The sequence below is a fragment of the Penicillium hispanicum genome (genome assembly GCF_028827665.1).
Source record: "Penicillium hispanicum strain IBT 35686 chromosome Unknown utg000008l_segment0_segment0, whole genome shotgun sequence".
NCBI classification, from domain to species: Eukaryota; Fungi; Ascomycota; class Eurotiomycetes; order Eurotiales; family Aspergillaceae; genus Penicillium; species Penicillium hispanicum.
The window spans coordinates 2,228,854-2,244,437 of NW_026623200.1; the positions used below are offsets into that span (position 1 = coordinate 2,228,854).

The 15,584-nt window shown below is 55.9% G+C and overlaps 7 protein-coding genes across 7 annotated transcripts; 4 read left to right on the top strand and 3 right to left on the bottom strand.

Moving 5' to 3' along the window:
• Window positions 1–100: 100 nt before the first annotated feature.
• On the bottom strand, window positions 101–1,543 carry N7459_009675 (camp independent regulatory protein; the record flags this gene model as incomplete). Its single annotated transcript, XM_056948843.1, has 1 exon — window positions 101–1,543. The coding sequence occupies one exon, from the start codon at window positions 1,541–1,543 to the stop codon at window positions 101–103; it is 1,443 nt and encodes a 480-aa protein (XP_056796068.1).
• A 3,581-nt stretch (window positions 1,544–5,124) lies between these two features.
• Window positions 5,125–6,327, top strand: N7459_009676 (uncharacterized protein; the record flags this gene model as incomplete). Its single annotated transcript, XM_056948844.1, has 3 exons — window positions 5,125–5,419; window positions 5,565–5,848; window positions 6,058–6,327. The coding sequence occupies 3 exons, from the start codon at window positions 5,125–5,127 to the stop codon at window positions 6,325–6,327; spliced, it is 849 nt and encodes a 282-aa protein (XP_056796069.1).
• A 1,599-nt stretch (window positions 6,328–7,926) lies between these two features.
• N7459_009677 (uncharacterized protein) lies at window positions 7,927–8,304 on the top strand (the record flags this gene model as incomplete). The annotated part of the gene is made up of 1 exon (XM_056948845.1): window positions 7,927–8,304. The coding sequence occupies one exon, from the start codon at window positions 7,927–7,929 to the stop codon at window positions 8,302–8,304; it is 378 nt and encodes a 125-aa protein (XP_056796070.1).
• A 924-nt stretch (window positions 8,305–9,228) lies between these two features.
• Window positions 9,229–11,369, bottom strand: N7459_009678 (tRNA modification protein MTO1; the record flags this gene model as incomplete). The annotated part of the gene is made up of 2 exons (XM_056948846.1): window positions 9,229–11,197; window positions 11,266–11,369. The coding sequence occupies 2 exons, from the start codon at window positions 11,367–11,369 to the stop codon at window positions 9,229–9,231; spliced, it is 2,073 nt and encodes a 690-aa protein (XP_056796071.1).
• A 214-nt stretch (window positions 11,370–11,583) lies between these two features.
• N7459_009679 (acireductone dioxygenase (Ni2+-requiring)) lies at window positions 11,584–12,311 on the top strand (the record flags this gene model as incomplete). Its single annotated transcript, XM_056948847.1, has 3 exons — window positions 11,584–11,613; window positions 11,715–12,086; window positions 12,177–12,311. The coding sequence occupies 3 exons, from the start codon at window positions 11,584–11,586 to the stop codon at window positions 12,309–12,311; spliced, it is 537 nt and encodes a 178-aa protein (XP_056796072.1).
• A 278-nt stretch (window positions 12,312–12,589) lies between these two features.
• Window positions 12,590–14,160, bottom strand: mmm1 (ERMES complex subunit MMM1; the record flags this gene model as incomplete). Its single annotated transcript, XM_056948848.1, has 3 exons — window positions 12,590–14,003; window positions 14,061–14,091; window positions 14,145–14,160. The coding sequence occupies 3 exons, from the start codon at window positions 14,158–14,160 to the stop codon at window positions 12,590–12,592; spliced, it is 1,461 nt and encodes a 486-aa protein (XP_056796073.1).
• A 294-nt stretch (window positions 14,161–14,454) lies between these two features.
• N7459_009681 (DUF1183 domain protein) lies at window positions 14,455–15,432 on the top strand (the record flags this gene model as incomplete). Its single annotated transcript, XM_056948849.1, has 1 exon — window positions 14,455–15,432. The coding sequence occupies one exon, from the start codon at window positions 14,455–14,457 to the stop codon at window positions 15,430–15,432; it is 978 nt and encodes a 325-aa protein (XP_056796074.1).
• Window positions 15,433–15,584: the final 152 nt, after the last annotated feature.

Sequence of the window (15,584 nt, forward strand, 5' to 3'; positions counted from 1 at the left end):
GCCATCAATGAGATGAAAGATCCAGTTAGATCCACCCATCCTAGCCCAAAGCCACAGCCAAACCCGACCCAACACCATGGTAACGCGTCAATTCAATGAATTAAATCTGAGGCTGAGCCGGAGCCGTGGTCGTCCACGTCGAAAGAGGCTGCGCGGCCGCATAGTGCGGGTGACCGACTTGGCCCGTCGCTCCCACGTAGTACTGCGAGCGATCGGGACCAGGATAGTAAGAAGGGTGAATGGGATTAGATTCGCGACGTGGCATGCCGGGGTCGAGAGGGGCGATACCGCGAGGTTCGAGAGGGGTGTTGGGATTTGTGTCCATCTGGCCAGACAGGCTGAAGCTGCTGCGAGAGTAGGTGGCCGGCGTGGACGGATCCATCGGGGAAGTCGCATCTGTCGCGACGCTGCGCGATGAGATTGACGAGTTGCGGTAGGCCGAGGGGCTGTGGTCGGAGGTGGAGCGGTTGCGGTCGCTCAGAGAGCTGGGGATGGCGGTGTTCAGGCCGCCGGGGATGGAGGTGGAGAGTGCGCTGTGGCCCAGCGAGTCCATGCTGCCTCCGTACGGTCCTGCGCGGAAGGCGTGATAGTCTTCTAGTTTGGGAGCCATGGGCGTCGCCGTGGCCGGAGAAGGGAGATATGGATTTGGTGCGGGGTGGCCAGGCATGGAACCGCCCATCGAGTATCCGGCTATCGGGCCAGTCTGCGGCGCGTGAGTGGCGGCGTACGGGCTGGCGTGCATGTAGAAATCCGCCGAGGGACTGGGCATGCCATACCCGGGGGGCGCCATCATCTGCGGGCGATATCCGTAGAGGGCAGCGTGTGAGGGATCGTGTGCGCTCTCCATGGCGGTGGTCTCCAGGTCGTCGATAGGGGCACGGAAGCTTTGTTTCTGGGTGAGATCGGTGCGGGGACGGATGTAGCGTAGCGATTCGACCATGGACGGCGGGCTGAGCACGCCGTGAACCACGTCCTCCACGCTATAGTAGGACACCAGGTGGTGCGTCACGCCCAGGACCGTCACGCTCATCGTCTTCTTGACCAGGCCCGAATCTTTAAAGCCGTACGAATCGACCAGCGATCCCACCAGCGCGCGCTCCACCTCTGACTGATGTGGCCGATCCCCGAACGGCCCGGCGGGCGAGGTGGGTGAGTAGCCCTGGCCGTTGCTGTCGTGACGAGGGTACGGCTCCCCCGGCCGAGTTGGTGGCGCGGGGCGTCGATTGGCCTTTTTCATGGCGCGCTTCTTCTCGCCGGGAGGGAAAGGCTTCTCCAGCTCGCGGTAGACCAAGAAATTGCCCAGGATGCGACTGGGACTCCAGGTGACGCCGTCGGTCCATCGCTTGATACCGGATGAATTCTCCTCGTAGATGAAGACGCTGCCGCTGCGCACCAGATGGCTTCGTTCCCGGTCGTGCGGCCGGCGCGGGACGTGGTGTAAGACGCCAGTCAAGCAAGCCTCGAACAGGATCAGCGCATCTTGGGTGGTGGCCACATACCCGGTGAACGTGGGCTCCAGCACCGCCGCAGTCCCGTTCACCATGATGGCAGATTGGTGAGATGAGATTGTTGGGGAGAGGGCGCGGGGGGCAAAGACGGGGGGGGGGGGACGGGGAGCGTAGAGAGAGGAAGCGGGAAGGGGGGAGGAAGGCAAGAGAAAAGGCAGAGAAGGAGTTTGAATAGCGGACTCCCGGATAGAGATCTCTCCGTTGACACACACACACTTCCCCGGAGAAGCGATCACCACACAACACACAAGAAATAAGCTAAGGCGATCGACCAGGGTATGGAGCAGACAGGCGGATGCGATGGTTTTGAGTTAACCCCTCCTCGGGGTTGGAGGTAATCCAGGGATCGCCCAAGCACGGACCCAAGGCAAGTCAGCGAGTCAACAGGTCAACCGGTTGCACCGATCTCTGGAGAGATGGGGATCTACTTTGGCGCGGTTCCACGGATTCCTTGGGCTGCGGCAATTCCCAAGCTTGGGAGGGTCCACTATGGGAGGGAAGGATCGGGCATTCGATTATAGGCTACACAGTACAGATTCATAGTACAGATTCTCAAATAGATCCCAAATAGATCAGACCAGACACTACCTAGCCATTCTACTATATAGTAAAAGGTGATATCCACAATGATCAGAGTCCCTATAGCCGAGTGGATGATGCAAAGGGAAAGGGGGGGACGCGAGAACGAGCGCTGCAGAAAGGATCTGCCCACCGCTGGGGCCCTTTGGGTAGGCGCGAAAGGGACCAGGAGAGGCACCGGGAGCCTAAATGGTTAACGTTAATGTTAATTCTTCACCGGAGGGTTGCGGGGGTCGACATACAACAGCCCTATATATCAGATGGCTATCGAACACAACATACTTTCCACGGTCGATCAGGTCTGTTAGCTATACACGATGGATGGGACCGAAGGGGGAAAAAAAAAGAAGACCTCTGATCGCCCACGATAATGTCCATTCCTCCGCCCCGCAGTAACTAGTTAACTAGTTATGAAATGATGAAATGATGAAATGGTCAAAGGGGTTCGGAGCAGCGGAGAAAGACGGACCACGTCCCATCGAAGTGACAGATGAAACATCACCGGTGGATGATTTCACCAAGCCTTAATCCCAAATGCCAAACCCTCCGGAGGGAAAAGAGTAAGAAGGGTGTCACCACCCCTTTCATGCGGCCTTGAGCATGAAAATCATAGTAGTTATCACTATAACTAGTTAACTAATAATTAATAGCCAATGGTCGTCATCAGTATCGATTCCAAGGTCCATGATGATTTGCGCGGAGCCCAGCATCTCCTGGGAAATCCTCGAGTGCAATCATCATCGAATCCACCTTCGTGCCATGGACGATCCCCGGTGGAGCCGTGATTAGGATCGGAGCGTCACTTGCTCTCCGGGTCCTATTCTTTCCCCGTTGCGGGTGTCTTTTCGTGTCACTTCTTTTTTTTTGACTTGGGAATAGAGAACTATGTTCTCTATGGGGACTCCTACAGCGGCTAAGGGTGTATTAACGTCCATCCTGGATGCATAGTATAGACCGAGGTATCCCGACTCAGCTTTCCTTCCGGGGCATGTATGACTCAGCACCCTCGAAGGGAGTCACCCTCATCCAACAATCCTCCCTCAAGCCCGATCCTCCTTCCTCCCATCCTCCATCCTTGCATCGCAACGCTGCGCAGCCTCGATCGTATTGGCCCGTTCCCACTCGCCACAGCCACGGTTCGCCTCCAAGGAAATCCGGGCAGGGTCCACGCCGCACTAGGCCAATCAGTGGCGATCGCGGCGCACAGCTCGTTCCAGGGAATGCACGGCTGCGCCCAAGGGCCCATCGAAGAAAAACCACCAGGGAAAAAAAGAAATGACATGAACATGGACAAGACACCATCCCCAGAGGGGAAACCAATGGCCACGGTGGACAGACACCGCAGCAACCAGAATCCAAGGAGGGGAAGGGCCGGTGGGCACTGGCCAGTGCACCGGAACTATTGAAAAATGGACCTCCACCAGCAACGGGAGCGGCGAAGAAAAATCATCATTGCGGTCGGCGTCCACGATGATCACCAAACGGCACGTCAAAAAAAGATCTCGGGGGCCTAGCAAGTCTAGCCACTCACAGCGCGGCCAAACGCCCCAGACGCCCGCCATACGCGAACGAGAGAGCGTCCCACTCCAATTTTCCAGTCGTGCCCGCTTCTGTCGTCAGCCTATCCGGAAGGGATGGGGATGGGGAATTTCAGAGGGACTGAGCGTCTGCTTCTCCGTGCCCTCCAGTCTCCGGCTCATCTCCGCGTGGGTATTCGTCGAAGACGATACTCTCCGGAGTCAGTAATTACACTAGCCTAGGCCCTACATTAACAGTCAGCGCCTACACCTTCATCCGACTAACGACTCGGGGCTTCCAATCAGCGCTGGCGGATGTGCAGAATCCGGGTCGCACACACCCACGCGTCGCAAGGTTTGCGCTTCTCCGTTTTGGAATTTTCTTTCGCTTCTTATTGTTCCACCGCGCCTGGTAACTTCGACGTGACGAAGTCCTCCTGAAGCTTTCCTAGTAGAAAGGGAGAGAGGGGAGGGTCCCGTACCTGATGGCCCGGGGCCTTATTGGATCCTGGCCAAAACTTTCGCGGGAGATCCTCAGCAGATCCAGGCTACCACCTTCGCAACACGGCCACCGCTAACAATCAGCTGCATCCCCCGGCGGCAGTCTTTTGGTCCTTTCCGGGGGCTCTCTCCCCCCCCCCTCCCCAAATCTGGCGCCCTGGACTGGGTTAGAAGTGCGCACTTAGGCCCTAGCTCCAACGCCGACCTAGGCGATTCTAGTGCGCTGGCCGACGGAGAATGGGCCTCTCAGAGATCGGGGATCGGCAAGCACTGCACTGCGCATCCACTATGCCGGAACTAATTCAACTCGTGGCTCGTGGCCCCACCCTTTTATTCCCTTCTTCTGGGCGTTACGTTGCGTGGTTTCGCCCTCTTTTCTTTTCCTTTCTTTTTTTTCTCGCTTCTTCAACCACATGCCCACCTGTCAGGGGGAAACGGAGGACTGTCCTTCGCGTTTCAGGTTCGAGACTGTCCCAGAGAACTGGGTGAACAGCAGACGATCTTAGCCGGCGCACGCCTGACAAACTCAATTAGCGCCCATGACAGATGACAGCGACGAGAGTCTGTCTCAGTGTGATCTGTCAGATGGGCACGTAGCATAGGAGACCGCCCATCGGGCGACCCGGGCATCCGCATGGCAGGAGTGGTCATGAGCCGACCTTGATACCAGCTCGGGCGTGTCCGTATCGCAGAACTGTAGGATTTATGGCGTTGGTACGAGACCGCACGATCAGATCATGCTGGATTCGCAGAATGATCCGAGTCCATTGAACGGATCGCCTCCATGATGACACGGATCCCTCGGCCGATCACCACGGGCGTTCCAGGCCCAAAAGAACGTCGAGCATCATCGACTTCGATCCTCTCCACTTCCATCGAGGACCGGACTTGATAGGACTAGTCACTTTCCCATGCCCTGTCTAGTAGGCGCGCAGGAGCGGGGACGGAGTCCGTACCACAACCGGTGGAGACCCTTTCTATACTCTGCACGCACGAGGCACTCCCGTACTACATCCTGCATGCGACTACATAACACAGTACGCCGGGACGCTCCCCTCAACTTCACCTCCCCCCAGGACACATCAGAAGCACATCGATCTCGAATCGACGCACCCTGGTATTTGGGACACTTGTGGCTGAGTGCGCGCTCCCATGGCCAAGTCCGCCAAGTCGGCGCAGGGCCTATCAAGAGCGCGCAGCAACCCCCAGGATACGAACTAGCCATGTCGATCTCCCTCTCCCATTCGCCCGCACTAACAAACCCACATCCACGGACGGTGCACCACCCGTACCAGACACTCGGGCCAGGCATCCGTGCGTGAGACAGGGGAGAGAGTGCTTCGAGTGGAGATGACGGTTGGCGGATGTACGGAGGAATGGCAGTCGTACCGTATTACTACAGCGTACAGCAGTGAGCACTTTTACCCTGTGAGTACCTACTGACTCGTTACATAACTAGTTACATCTCGACCGGTCGGAGACATCAAGGTGGAAACGCCCGGTCGGGCCAGCGGCATATGTAAGAGATATGGAATATTGAATATGCTGAATGTGATGCGAACACGCGATGACAGAGTGATGATGCACTCAATCGAGGCGCCACAAGTCGATCTTCGCATGAGCGCCACTGTGCAGTCGAACCGGCGCTCTACCAAGAGTACCAAGAATACCAAGAGGACCAAGAGTCTAGTCCGCCCGCTATCGAGGTTGAAGGCGGGGGCGAGGCGAATCATCGACTACATCGTATGTAAGAATGCCACAGCCAAGCGCGAAGAGAAAAGAGAAAAGCCCTCACACTAACGCAGCATCCCGCCAGGCCCTCGCTCGCGATTGGATGGTCCAGGGCTGGCGCGACAGGGATAATCATATTATGATGATTATCACCGAGTATTATTATTAACTAGGTATAGCACCCTGCGCCAAGTCACCATCCAGACACTTAAATCCCGCAGCGCGGAAGGTCTCTACTGATCTTCGTCGGGCTAACTGCTTTGCGCCTAACGTCACGGCTGCTCTTGCCCGCTTTTTGCGAGCTTTGTCTGTATGGTCTCTGCTCAGCCCCACTACCAGTCCCTCCTCTTCTCTCCAGCTCTCCAGCTCTGCTCCGGCCCCGAGTGCGTGCTGCTCTCCCCCCCCCGCTCCGTGAATCGCTGCGCCTTAGCGTGTCCGTGGCTATGGCGAAGATCCGGTTTCTGTCACCGAATGCTACCCACGCCAACTAGAGCTTGAGCTAGACGTGCTCGGGATCGCTTTCTTTGGGTTTTCGTTTTGGTGCTCGCGATGAGGATGTACGGCATGCCGGTCTGGATCATATCGGTGTCATTCTCAATGTGTCCTTGGGATGCTGGTATTTCTCTTTCCGACTCCACAACCCCGCCGGTCTACAACATCGAGCGATGCAGCGCAGTGCAATTCCCGGTTCCAGCAGGTAGTCAATACAAACACAAATACATGTAACGGCAACGAGACTGCGCCGCAGCCAACCTCGGTTTCAAGAGGTGAGGATGTCATCCTGCCCCGCTGATTGGCAGTGCGCATAAGAGGATCACGCAGATGATTATGATTGGTGTCAAGCGTCTTTGCCTGTTTCACCCGTCCACGACCAACTTGGGAAGGTGCTTACAGTGTCTTTACATAGTTACAGAGCCAGCTGGGCGCCTGAGGTCATGGATCATCGCGATCGTCTATTTCTGCCGTTCTGGATGCTAGTGAGCACGTCCTGCGATCAGGCCTATTCGTCGGCGCCCGCTCCTGCTCCAGCGTGCTCACACCCGACGGAAAGTTCGAGCGCAGCACTGAGGGTGGGCTTTTCCGCATGAGATCTGTTATCGCGCGGGAGAGCCAATCGTGTTGCGCGTGAGGTGCGTTCGGTTCGGTTCGGTTCGTATTCGAAGCGGTGCTGGGGAGGCGAGGGTCGATGTAATCGATTGGGTCGCGTTCGACGAGCAAGAATTCTGCCGATTGTCAATGGCTGGGACAATGTCATTGTCGGAATGCAATTCGCGGCGTCCAGATTAGCTCTGCCTGTGTCAGATCTCTGGCCAACCTTAATGATTCAATGGGGACCCTGCTCGATTGTAGACCAGCGGGAACCGCGGACTCGGGAGTGCTAACTCGTGTCCACCGGAAACCTTGGGGTGAGTGCTGCTCCACGCTGGATTTCCTTCACGGCTGAACCCGTGAAGGCAAGATGTACACGGCTGGCGAATCCATCGGGGGTTTGGTGAAGCTGTCGCGCGTTGTTCAGGTCGAAGTATATCCTGACCCCACGCCCATGTGGCCCCAGATGGTAGGAGACTCGTGGTGATCAACGCTCTGTGCGACCTGCACCTCGAGGAAGTGGGTAGTTAAATGTAGAATCTCTGGCGATTGATATCCTGCATGGGCTATCCCTTCAAGACATGGCGTGAATCCCCTGCATGCTCACGACCGAGTCGAAGCTATACCGATATGTGGGTACCTACGCAGTCAAGACCGACTTGGTGTGCTTGACTCCGTCTTCATTCGCGAGACACGCGCTCCAACGGTCTGGAGGATGCAGGACGTCCCTAGGACAGGGCAGTTGGGGGCTGCGGAGTGCATTGCATCTTGCAGCGCAGTGCATGTATATGCAGTCACAGTGCTGCACCTATCTCTCCCTTTGTCCCCCTTCCGCAAGCGATAGTACGAGGCTGCATCTGCGCTGCCCCTGGGTATGGAAATGGTCCTATGCATGGGACGTCCATGCATCTCCTGCGTTCCATCACTGCAGCACTGCGTCATATTTTCGCCCATCCTCTCTCGACCCTGCTGCGTCATGCAGTGACTATCTCACAGAACACATGCTGCCCTCGTCGCCGACGTTATTCGGCCGCGGCTATCGCTGGGCGCGCGTTGCCGGTTGGCGACTTCTGATCGATGGCATGCACGCTTTACTCGCTACGATTGGGCCGATCGAATCATCGGTGTCTGACGATGATCTGTGTCTGGCTCCCAAGGATATGTCGATGCCTAGGGAAGGGGCAAGGGGGAACCGAGGACAACGGCACTCAAACCCTGTTTCTCGGTCGATGGTGATGGTCGCTGCGGAGGTCCATATTAGCGGTGATCACCCTCATACCGACGACCCAGCAGGACCCAGCAGTGGAGTCGAGGATGCGCTGCCCGTCGTTGAAAGGAAGAGGATCTATTTTCCAGATCCTCTGCATTCTGCCCGATGATCAGGTCGCATTGCCACCAACGAGCCCTCCAGCACCAGGACAAAGATCCAGGTATGTACAAGACTCGCGCCTATATTCCACAAAACTTAGTTACATATGACCTACGCCCTCCTCATCCTCCCTCCCCGACACGAGAATCCAAGTCCACGGTCTTTACAGATGACACCCAACCAACCCCGCGCCCCCGATAAACACCCTCGCTGCACGCAATCGCGCCACAAGAGCGTACTATATCCCGCCAATGCGCACCCACCGCGTCCGGTAGAGCCCATTCCTGCGCTTATCGCGATCGGCGCCCCTTGCGTGGAGGCCAGGTTGGCGGCATGAGGGTGCACGCTGCTGCGCTCTTCGCGTGTCGATAATGTGGTGCTACTGTGGGGAAGGCGTGGATGGAATGTGCTCTGGGCAGGGGAATGCATGGCTTTGCATATCGCGCTGTGTGTGCTTGCTAGGGTATTCTTGCTCTTTTGGGATGGTGAGGTTCCTTAGCGGTGAGTTGGTGGGTGTATGCTGTTGTAGGTGTAAATCCTGAACCAGATTTTGGTGTGGACTGCAATCTGAGGATTGGTGTGATCGTCTGATCGGCCGGGCTGTTGTGTAGTAAATTCAATTCTGCTCATTGACTGGCAAAGTCTTTATTTCGAAAGAGGTAGCGATATACATATATATATACATCCATGGATATATATGTGTTGATGTAGTTGAATCAGCCAGATAACCTCAAGAACCTAACAATGAACAGGAATTTCAATTCTCTCCTATCTCGCCAGTGTCCTAGAGTAGAGTAAGGAAAAACCAGAGTAGTATACAGCCGGTCAAGATGCACCGAAATCCATAATGTACATATCAACCCCCAGCGCCATGAGTGGTGTCGCTAATGCCAGCGTGGAAAACAAAAAGCAGATGCAGGATAACACTATGTTATCAGGGAGATGAGTGCAGTACATCAGCCATAGCCGCATCTTCGTCTCCACCGGAAGCCTCTCTGATGAAACCACTGCCCTTTCGAACATGCATCAAGAGCCGCAGCGCACCGGCAGGTGTGACTCCCTCGATGCGCCTGGCCATGCCAACACTGGCGGGCCGCACACGTTCCAGTGCTTGCTTCTCCTCATTGCTGATACCGTGGATGGTGCTGTAGTCCAGATCAGCTGGGAGCAAGAGGTTCTCGTCTTGCTGGAAGCGCTTGGCCATCTTCTCCTGTCGCTTGAGATACGGGGCATAACGGCCTTCAATGGCAACGCGGGCGCGGATCTCGGGCGCGAAGGACTCTGGCTGGTACGCCGACCCCGGCGTGGTGCCAATGTGCGGAATCAACGTATTGATGTCTGCGCCGTCGAGACAAAGGATCTCGAGCGCGGTACGAATCGAAGTGTCAGCGCGGACCCTGAAGCCCTTGCGAGACCACGCAGATGATGAAAGTCTCGTATTGGCGAGTAGAGTCTGCAGTTCCTGGATTTGCGCTTCGGTGTCGGTGAAATGGTGCCACCTTTGGTCTGAGATGACCCCGGCCTCACGAGCCATACGCGTGAGGCGGAGGTCGGCGTTGTCAGACCGTGTAGAGATGCGGTACTCGCTGCGGGTGGTGAACATCCGGTACGGCTCGGACACACCCTTGGTGATCAGGTCGTCAATCATAATGCCAATAAACCCGTCTGACCGGGTGAGAGTCAACGGGGTTCGATCTTGAGACGCCAGACCGGCATTCGTGCCAGCAATAATACCCTGTCCAGCCGCCTCTTCGTAGCCGGTTGTTCCGTTGATCTGGCCAGCCAGGTACAGACCACTAATGAGCTTGGTTTCCAGCGTTGACCGGAGATTGCGCGGGTCAATGTAGTCATACTCCACTCCGTAGCCTGGCTGGAGCATGTTGACGTTCTCAAGGCCGCGGACTGTGCGCAGCATAGCATATTGAGCATCAGCTGGGACGGTCATTGAGATGCCGTTCGGATAGATCACGTCATTAGGAGCAAACCCTTCCGGTTCCAGCCAGATCTGGTGTCGCGTCTTGTCTTTGAAGCGCATGATCTTCGATTCTAGAGACGGGCAGTACCGGGGTCCACGGACAGTCTCTCTGATATGCACAGACTTGTCCAAGTTCGCGCGGATGATTTCATGGGCAGCTTCGTTGGTGTGGGTCATCCAACAGGTAAGTTGACCTTCGTCACCGACCTCAACGGTTGTGTTGAGGTAGGAGAATGGGTGCGGGGGAGAGTCGCCGCGTTGCACCTCCAAGCCGGAGAAATTGATAGACTTCATATCCAAACGGGGTGGCGTGCCTGTCTTCAAGCGCCCCAATGTGAAGCCCGCATCGCGGAGAGACTTGCTGAGTCCATAAGTCGGAGCTTCACCCATTCGCCCGGATGGATACGTCTCCAAGCCAATATGAATCTCCCCACCCAAGAAAGTCCCCGTCGTGATGACCACCCGGCCAGTAGCAATGACCTCGCCAGACTCCAAGCGTACTCCAACAATCTTGCCCTGAGCACCGGGGGCATTTTCTGCTCCATCCTTGGAGACGACGATGTCCGCAACCTTGCCCTCAACGATGCTGAGACCCTGAGTATTGACCAGTTCCTCCGTCATGTACTTCTTATACAGATCACGGTCGATCTGCGCGCGCGGACCCCACACAGCAGGGCCTTTGGAGCGATTCAACACCCGAAACATAATGCCTGCTTTGTCGATGATGCGGCCCGCCACGCCGTCCATGGCATCCACCTCACGGATCATGGTGCCCTTGCCGATTCCTCCAAAACTGGGATTGCACGAACACACACCGATATTCGACAGCGAAGGCGTGACCAGAGCAGTGCGCGCGCCAGAGCGAGCAGCAGCGGCACATGCCTCGGATCCGGCATGGCCACCTCCAATCACGACGACATCGTAAGCCCTATTTGCGCCGAAGGATTAGTTTCGCGATCCTCGCATCTTCAGGGAGGAAAAAAGGAGTCCACGTACTGCGCGCCGTCGGCAACGGTTGCAAACCCGCGAGTCCTGCCTCGTGACAAGCGCGACCCAAGGCGCGGGCAAAACAGAGCCACCGACCTCGCTCGAAACGCCATTGTGAGATGAAACTGCACTCGCAAAACACAATGAGAGCGCCGGTTCCCGATAAGACAAAAATGTCGCCCATCACGTGCTACGATAAGGGATGACCTAATCCGCTTGCGCCATCGGCCAATTGCGGGGCTGTAGATGTTCAGCGACTCGAGAATCTCACTTCTGCGCTTTTCTCGTTCTTGATTCTCTTCTAACTCCATAGCTGGATACTTCATCATGCGCGCATACTGGTACGATAACAAGCCGGTAAGTTTCCCGTGCCAATCGTGCGTCCGGACGCCAACAAGCGTCAATGACGCAACCGCGATCAAGCGTGCATACTAAATAATTTCTTTTACGAGTGACAGGGCGACCAGCGCGAGCCCCACGACTCTGGTCGCGAGGTCTCTCAGGAGACTCTTGCTTCCCTGGGCGTGCTCTACAAGCACTGCCCGACCATCGAGGCTGTTGATGCCATCGCTCTGGAGCGTGGGTACAAGAACCGCGACCAGGTTTGCGTTTCGCCCGAGACTATGGGCGCCGTCTACGAGGACAAGGTGAAGATGTTCTTCGCTGAGCATCTGCATGAAGATGAGGAGATCCGCTATATCCTGGATGGCGAGGGATACTTCGATGTGCGCGGTCAGGAGGACGAGTGGATCCGTATCTCTCTGCGCCAGGACGACATGATCATTCTGCCTGCGGGTATCTACCACCGTTTCACAACCAATGAGCAGAACGTATGTGCGAGCTTGAGACATGGAACTCTATTGTTGAAGATTCCAAATCGGTCTCTGAACATTTGAAACCGTGACTGACCAGTTTTATAGTACGTCAAAGCGATGCGTCTGTTCCAGGATGAGCCCAAGTGGACACCGCTTAACCGTGGCAATGAGGTTGATGCGAACCCTCAGCGGAAGAACTACCTGGACACAGTCCTCAAGCCGACCGCTGCTGTGAACTGAGGGTTGATTTCTCGATCTTGACTTGACATGCTTAATGACTGAATGGACTCGACGGCTTGAATGGAACGGAGATTGAATGTTAGGGTTCATCTGGTTCCAATACATCTGAAAGTTGATGGTGCCTGCACATAGTAGATAGCCGAGGATATAAAATTTGTTTCTTTTGACCTGTGGCTTGATTGTTGCCATCTAATCGAAGGTATAAGTGTACATGAGGTGGTTCAATACTACAATATGCAGAGCAAGAGTCAGGATTGGTCGTCAAAAGGGATGGCATATTAGTCCCTAGGAGAGCGTATGCCCTCCGGCATACCGCCAGGCATGTTGAACTGGTCACTCGCCCCGCCAGCACTATCCTGGCGGGTCATGCTGGGACTCCGCAAGCTCCCTATGTCCACATTGAAACTGCTACTGCGTGAGCCAGGGCCGAGTCCAAAGCGAGCGTCCAACGGCCCACGGAACCGGAGCCCTTCGGGCTGGCTATCGCCGAAAGAGTAAGGCCCGGCGCCACCTTCAGCAGAGCCAGCACTCCGCGGCGGTGCCGTCGAACCAGCATCGGAGTCTTCGCCGGTTCGCACACCAGTCCGGCCCATGCGAGGCCATAGGTCTGGAAGCCCCACCACCTGTACTCGGGGCTCGACAACGCGCTCCTCGAACCAGGCGTGAACGCGGGCCTCAACTAGTTGCGCAACCTTGGGAACATCCTGAAGACGGCTGCGGGAGCCAATGAGTGAGCGCACTGAAAGGTCGAGTCGGTAATCGGGAAGAAATGAGAATGCGACATTGCTTTTAGGACTGCTTTTGCGTGTCTCCTGGTCTTGCGAAGCGTCACCCTCCGGAGAGCCAGGGGCGGTGTTGGGGCTGGCATTGGCAGCTGCCTCCCCAGTCGGTGGTGTTGGTGATGTGGCCGGCGTGTGCAATGGTGGCGTGGAGGCCGGGATGAGTGAAATACATAGTGTGCCGGAGAACCGTACCACAGAGACCGACAATGCAACAGGTAGAATGGCAGAGCGTGGCTTCGGGTAGTTGAGAACAAGGGATGTTTCAACAGCGATGGACAGGTTGTCGTCGCTCAGGTCGACGTCTAGCAGGGCCTGTAGCCTCCCACCATCAGAATTGGGGTCGTCCACCGCAATGATCCGACAATTGCTAAAAATTGGAAACTCTTCCCCTAGCGAGATATCTGTTACGGTGATCTTATCGATAAAGGACGGCTTCTTGTCGGGGTTGTTCATGGCGGCCGTGAGGGAGCTCAGGATCGAGGAAGTAGGCGAGTCCTTTAGTAGATATGCCGTCTGTCTGTATTGTGCGATGGTTTGTGCAATCAACACATTGAACCAGTCCAGTGACTCCGGTTGATGGGATGAGTGGTGCATCCGTTGCCGGCCATGCTTGGAAGAAGGGTTTGTAGGGATGGCGCTATAGTAGGTCTTGCGTAGGATCGAGCGAGTATTTGTAGCGGACGCAGGCACAGGCCGAAGGACATTGGAGGTGGACGGCTTTTCTCGGAGCGTTTTCTGAACATCTTGCGGCGCGTTGTACACGGAGCTGTAGCGGCGGTGGGTTGTGCGATTGGACAGGCCGCGCGACGGTGGCGGCGGGGCTTCACCGAATATGAAGAACTTGATGAAGGCACCGATCAAGAGTACCACGGAGAGTTGCCCTAACAAGAACCCCTGCGTGAAAGATAAGCTGCAGATCGGGGGTTAGCGATCTAGATCACACTCTCCACAACGCAGATGGGCGTACGAGGATTGAGGCGCGGCGGTCGCGGGCTCATCTGAGAAGTCGTTAGCATGGCTGCTGAAAAGACCGTACAAGAGATCAACACACGTTGTTGGAGCGCCATTGTCAGCAGCTGGCAGCAATGCCTGTTCGTGAAGCATACCCTCGCAGGACGAGGTTGGGTCCCAACTTTGTGCCTCGGTGGATCATCTTTCTTGGCCAGGCTGCTTATCGCTTATCGGCAATTCTCCAACCTTCAGGACACGCTGGAACGTGCGACGGAGATGCCGCGCCACACTGATACCTCGAGCCTGGCATACTGCTAGTACTGGATCTTTCCCCCTTGAGATATCCTGCACTCGTCTGAACTAATTTCCAGCATTTGAACCATCCCGGACTACGACAGAGAATAACCACTATGCAGCACTTGGCGTCTGCTATGGCGATGCTCCTGCTCGCCTCGCTGGCAGTCTGCGGGAAATCTCAGAGTCCACCCGGCAGGAATGCTATCCTCCTATCCAACGTGCAAACACTGACTCTGCGCGCCAATCGAATGACCACCTCCCGTCGTGTTTCTCCAATCCCTCAGCTCAGCTGCACAGGTCCGTCGAAGAAGATCTGTGATCTATACCAGATCGAAACCATGCGCTGTACAAATGAGGGCTATGACTATGATGAAGAGGACGTCCAATGGACATGTACTGCACCACTTCCATCCGAGTTCAAGCTCGGCTCGACAGATGTGGTGTGCGAAGGATACCGACATTCAGAAGACAAATGGGTGCTCAAGGGAAGTTGTGGTGTTGAATACCGGATGCTTCTGACGGAGCAAGGCGAAAGAAGATTTGGGCAGGGTCATGATGGCAATGACTGGTCTTCATGGATGGGCTCGTGGAACAAGCCTGTGGAACGCAAAGCCCAGAAAGGAGCATCGATGCTAGGAGACCTCATTTTCTTCGGATTCATCATTGCCGTGGCTGCTATAATCTTTGTGCCGTTACTGAGAGACTGTTTTGGCACACGGAGAAACAGACCAGGCCGGGCTCCTCGACGCGGAGGAGGAGGATTCTGGGGTGGCGGCGGTGGTGACTATGGCCATTACCCAGGGCCTCCGCCTCCATACAGCAGCTACTCGGATGGGAGTGCTAGCTTTGGCTCTAAGAGTCGTACCTCTGGCCAAAGCTGGACACCGGGCTTCTGGACCGGCGCACTGGGAGGCGCAGCAGCTGGGTACCAGATGGGACGGCGCGCTGGCAATGGTGGTTCATCGTCTCAACGAGGATCCTCCAGCAGAATCGACAGCTACGATGCTGGAGAGGGCAGCTCACGCACTCGATCACCACAATTCTCAACTACAACGACCAGTACAGGATTTGGATCAACAAAGCGCAGATAATCCGCGCACGTCGTAAATCAATTTGCGTCGCACAGGACGCATCTGTGCTTCTAATCAGCAATTCTAATATAAAGATTGAACGACACTGAACTCCTTGGCCATGACTGCCGGTGTATATCCCTCGCTAGACCCTCAACGCCGTAGTATAAAAC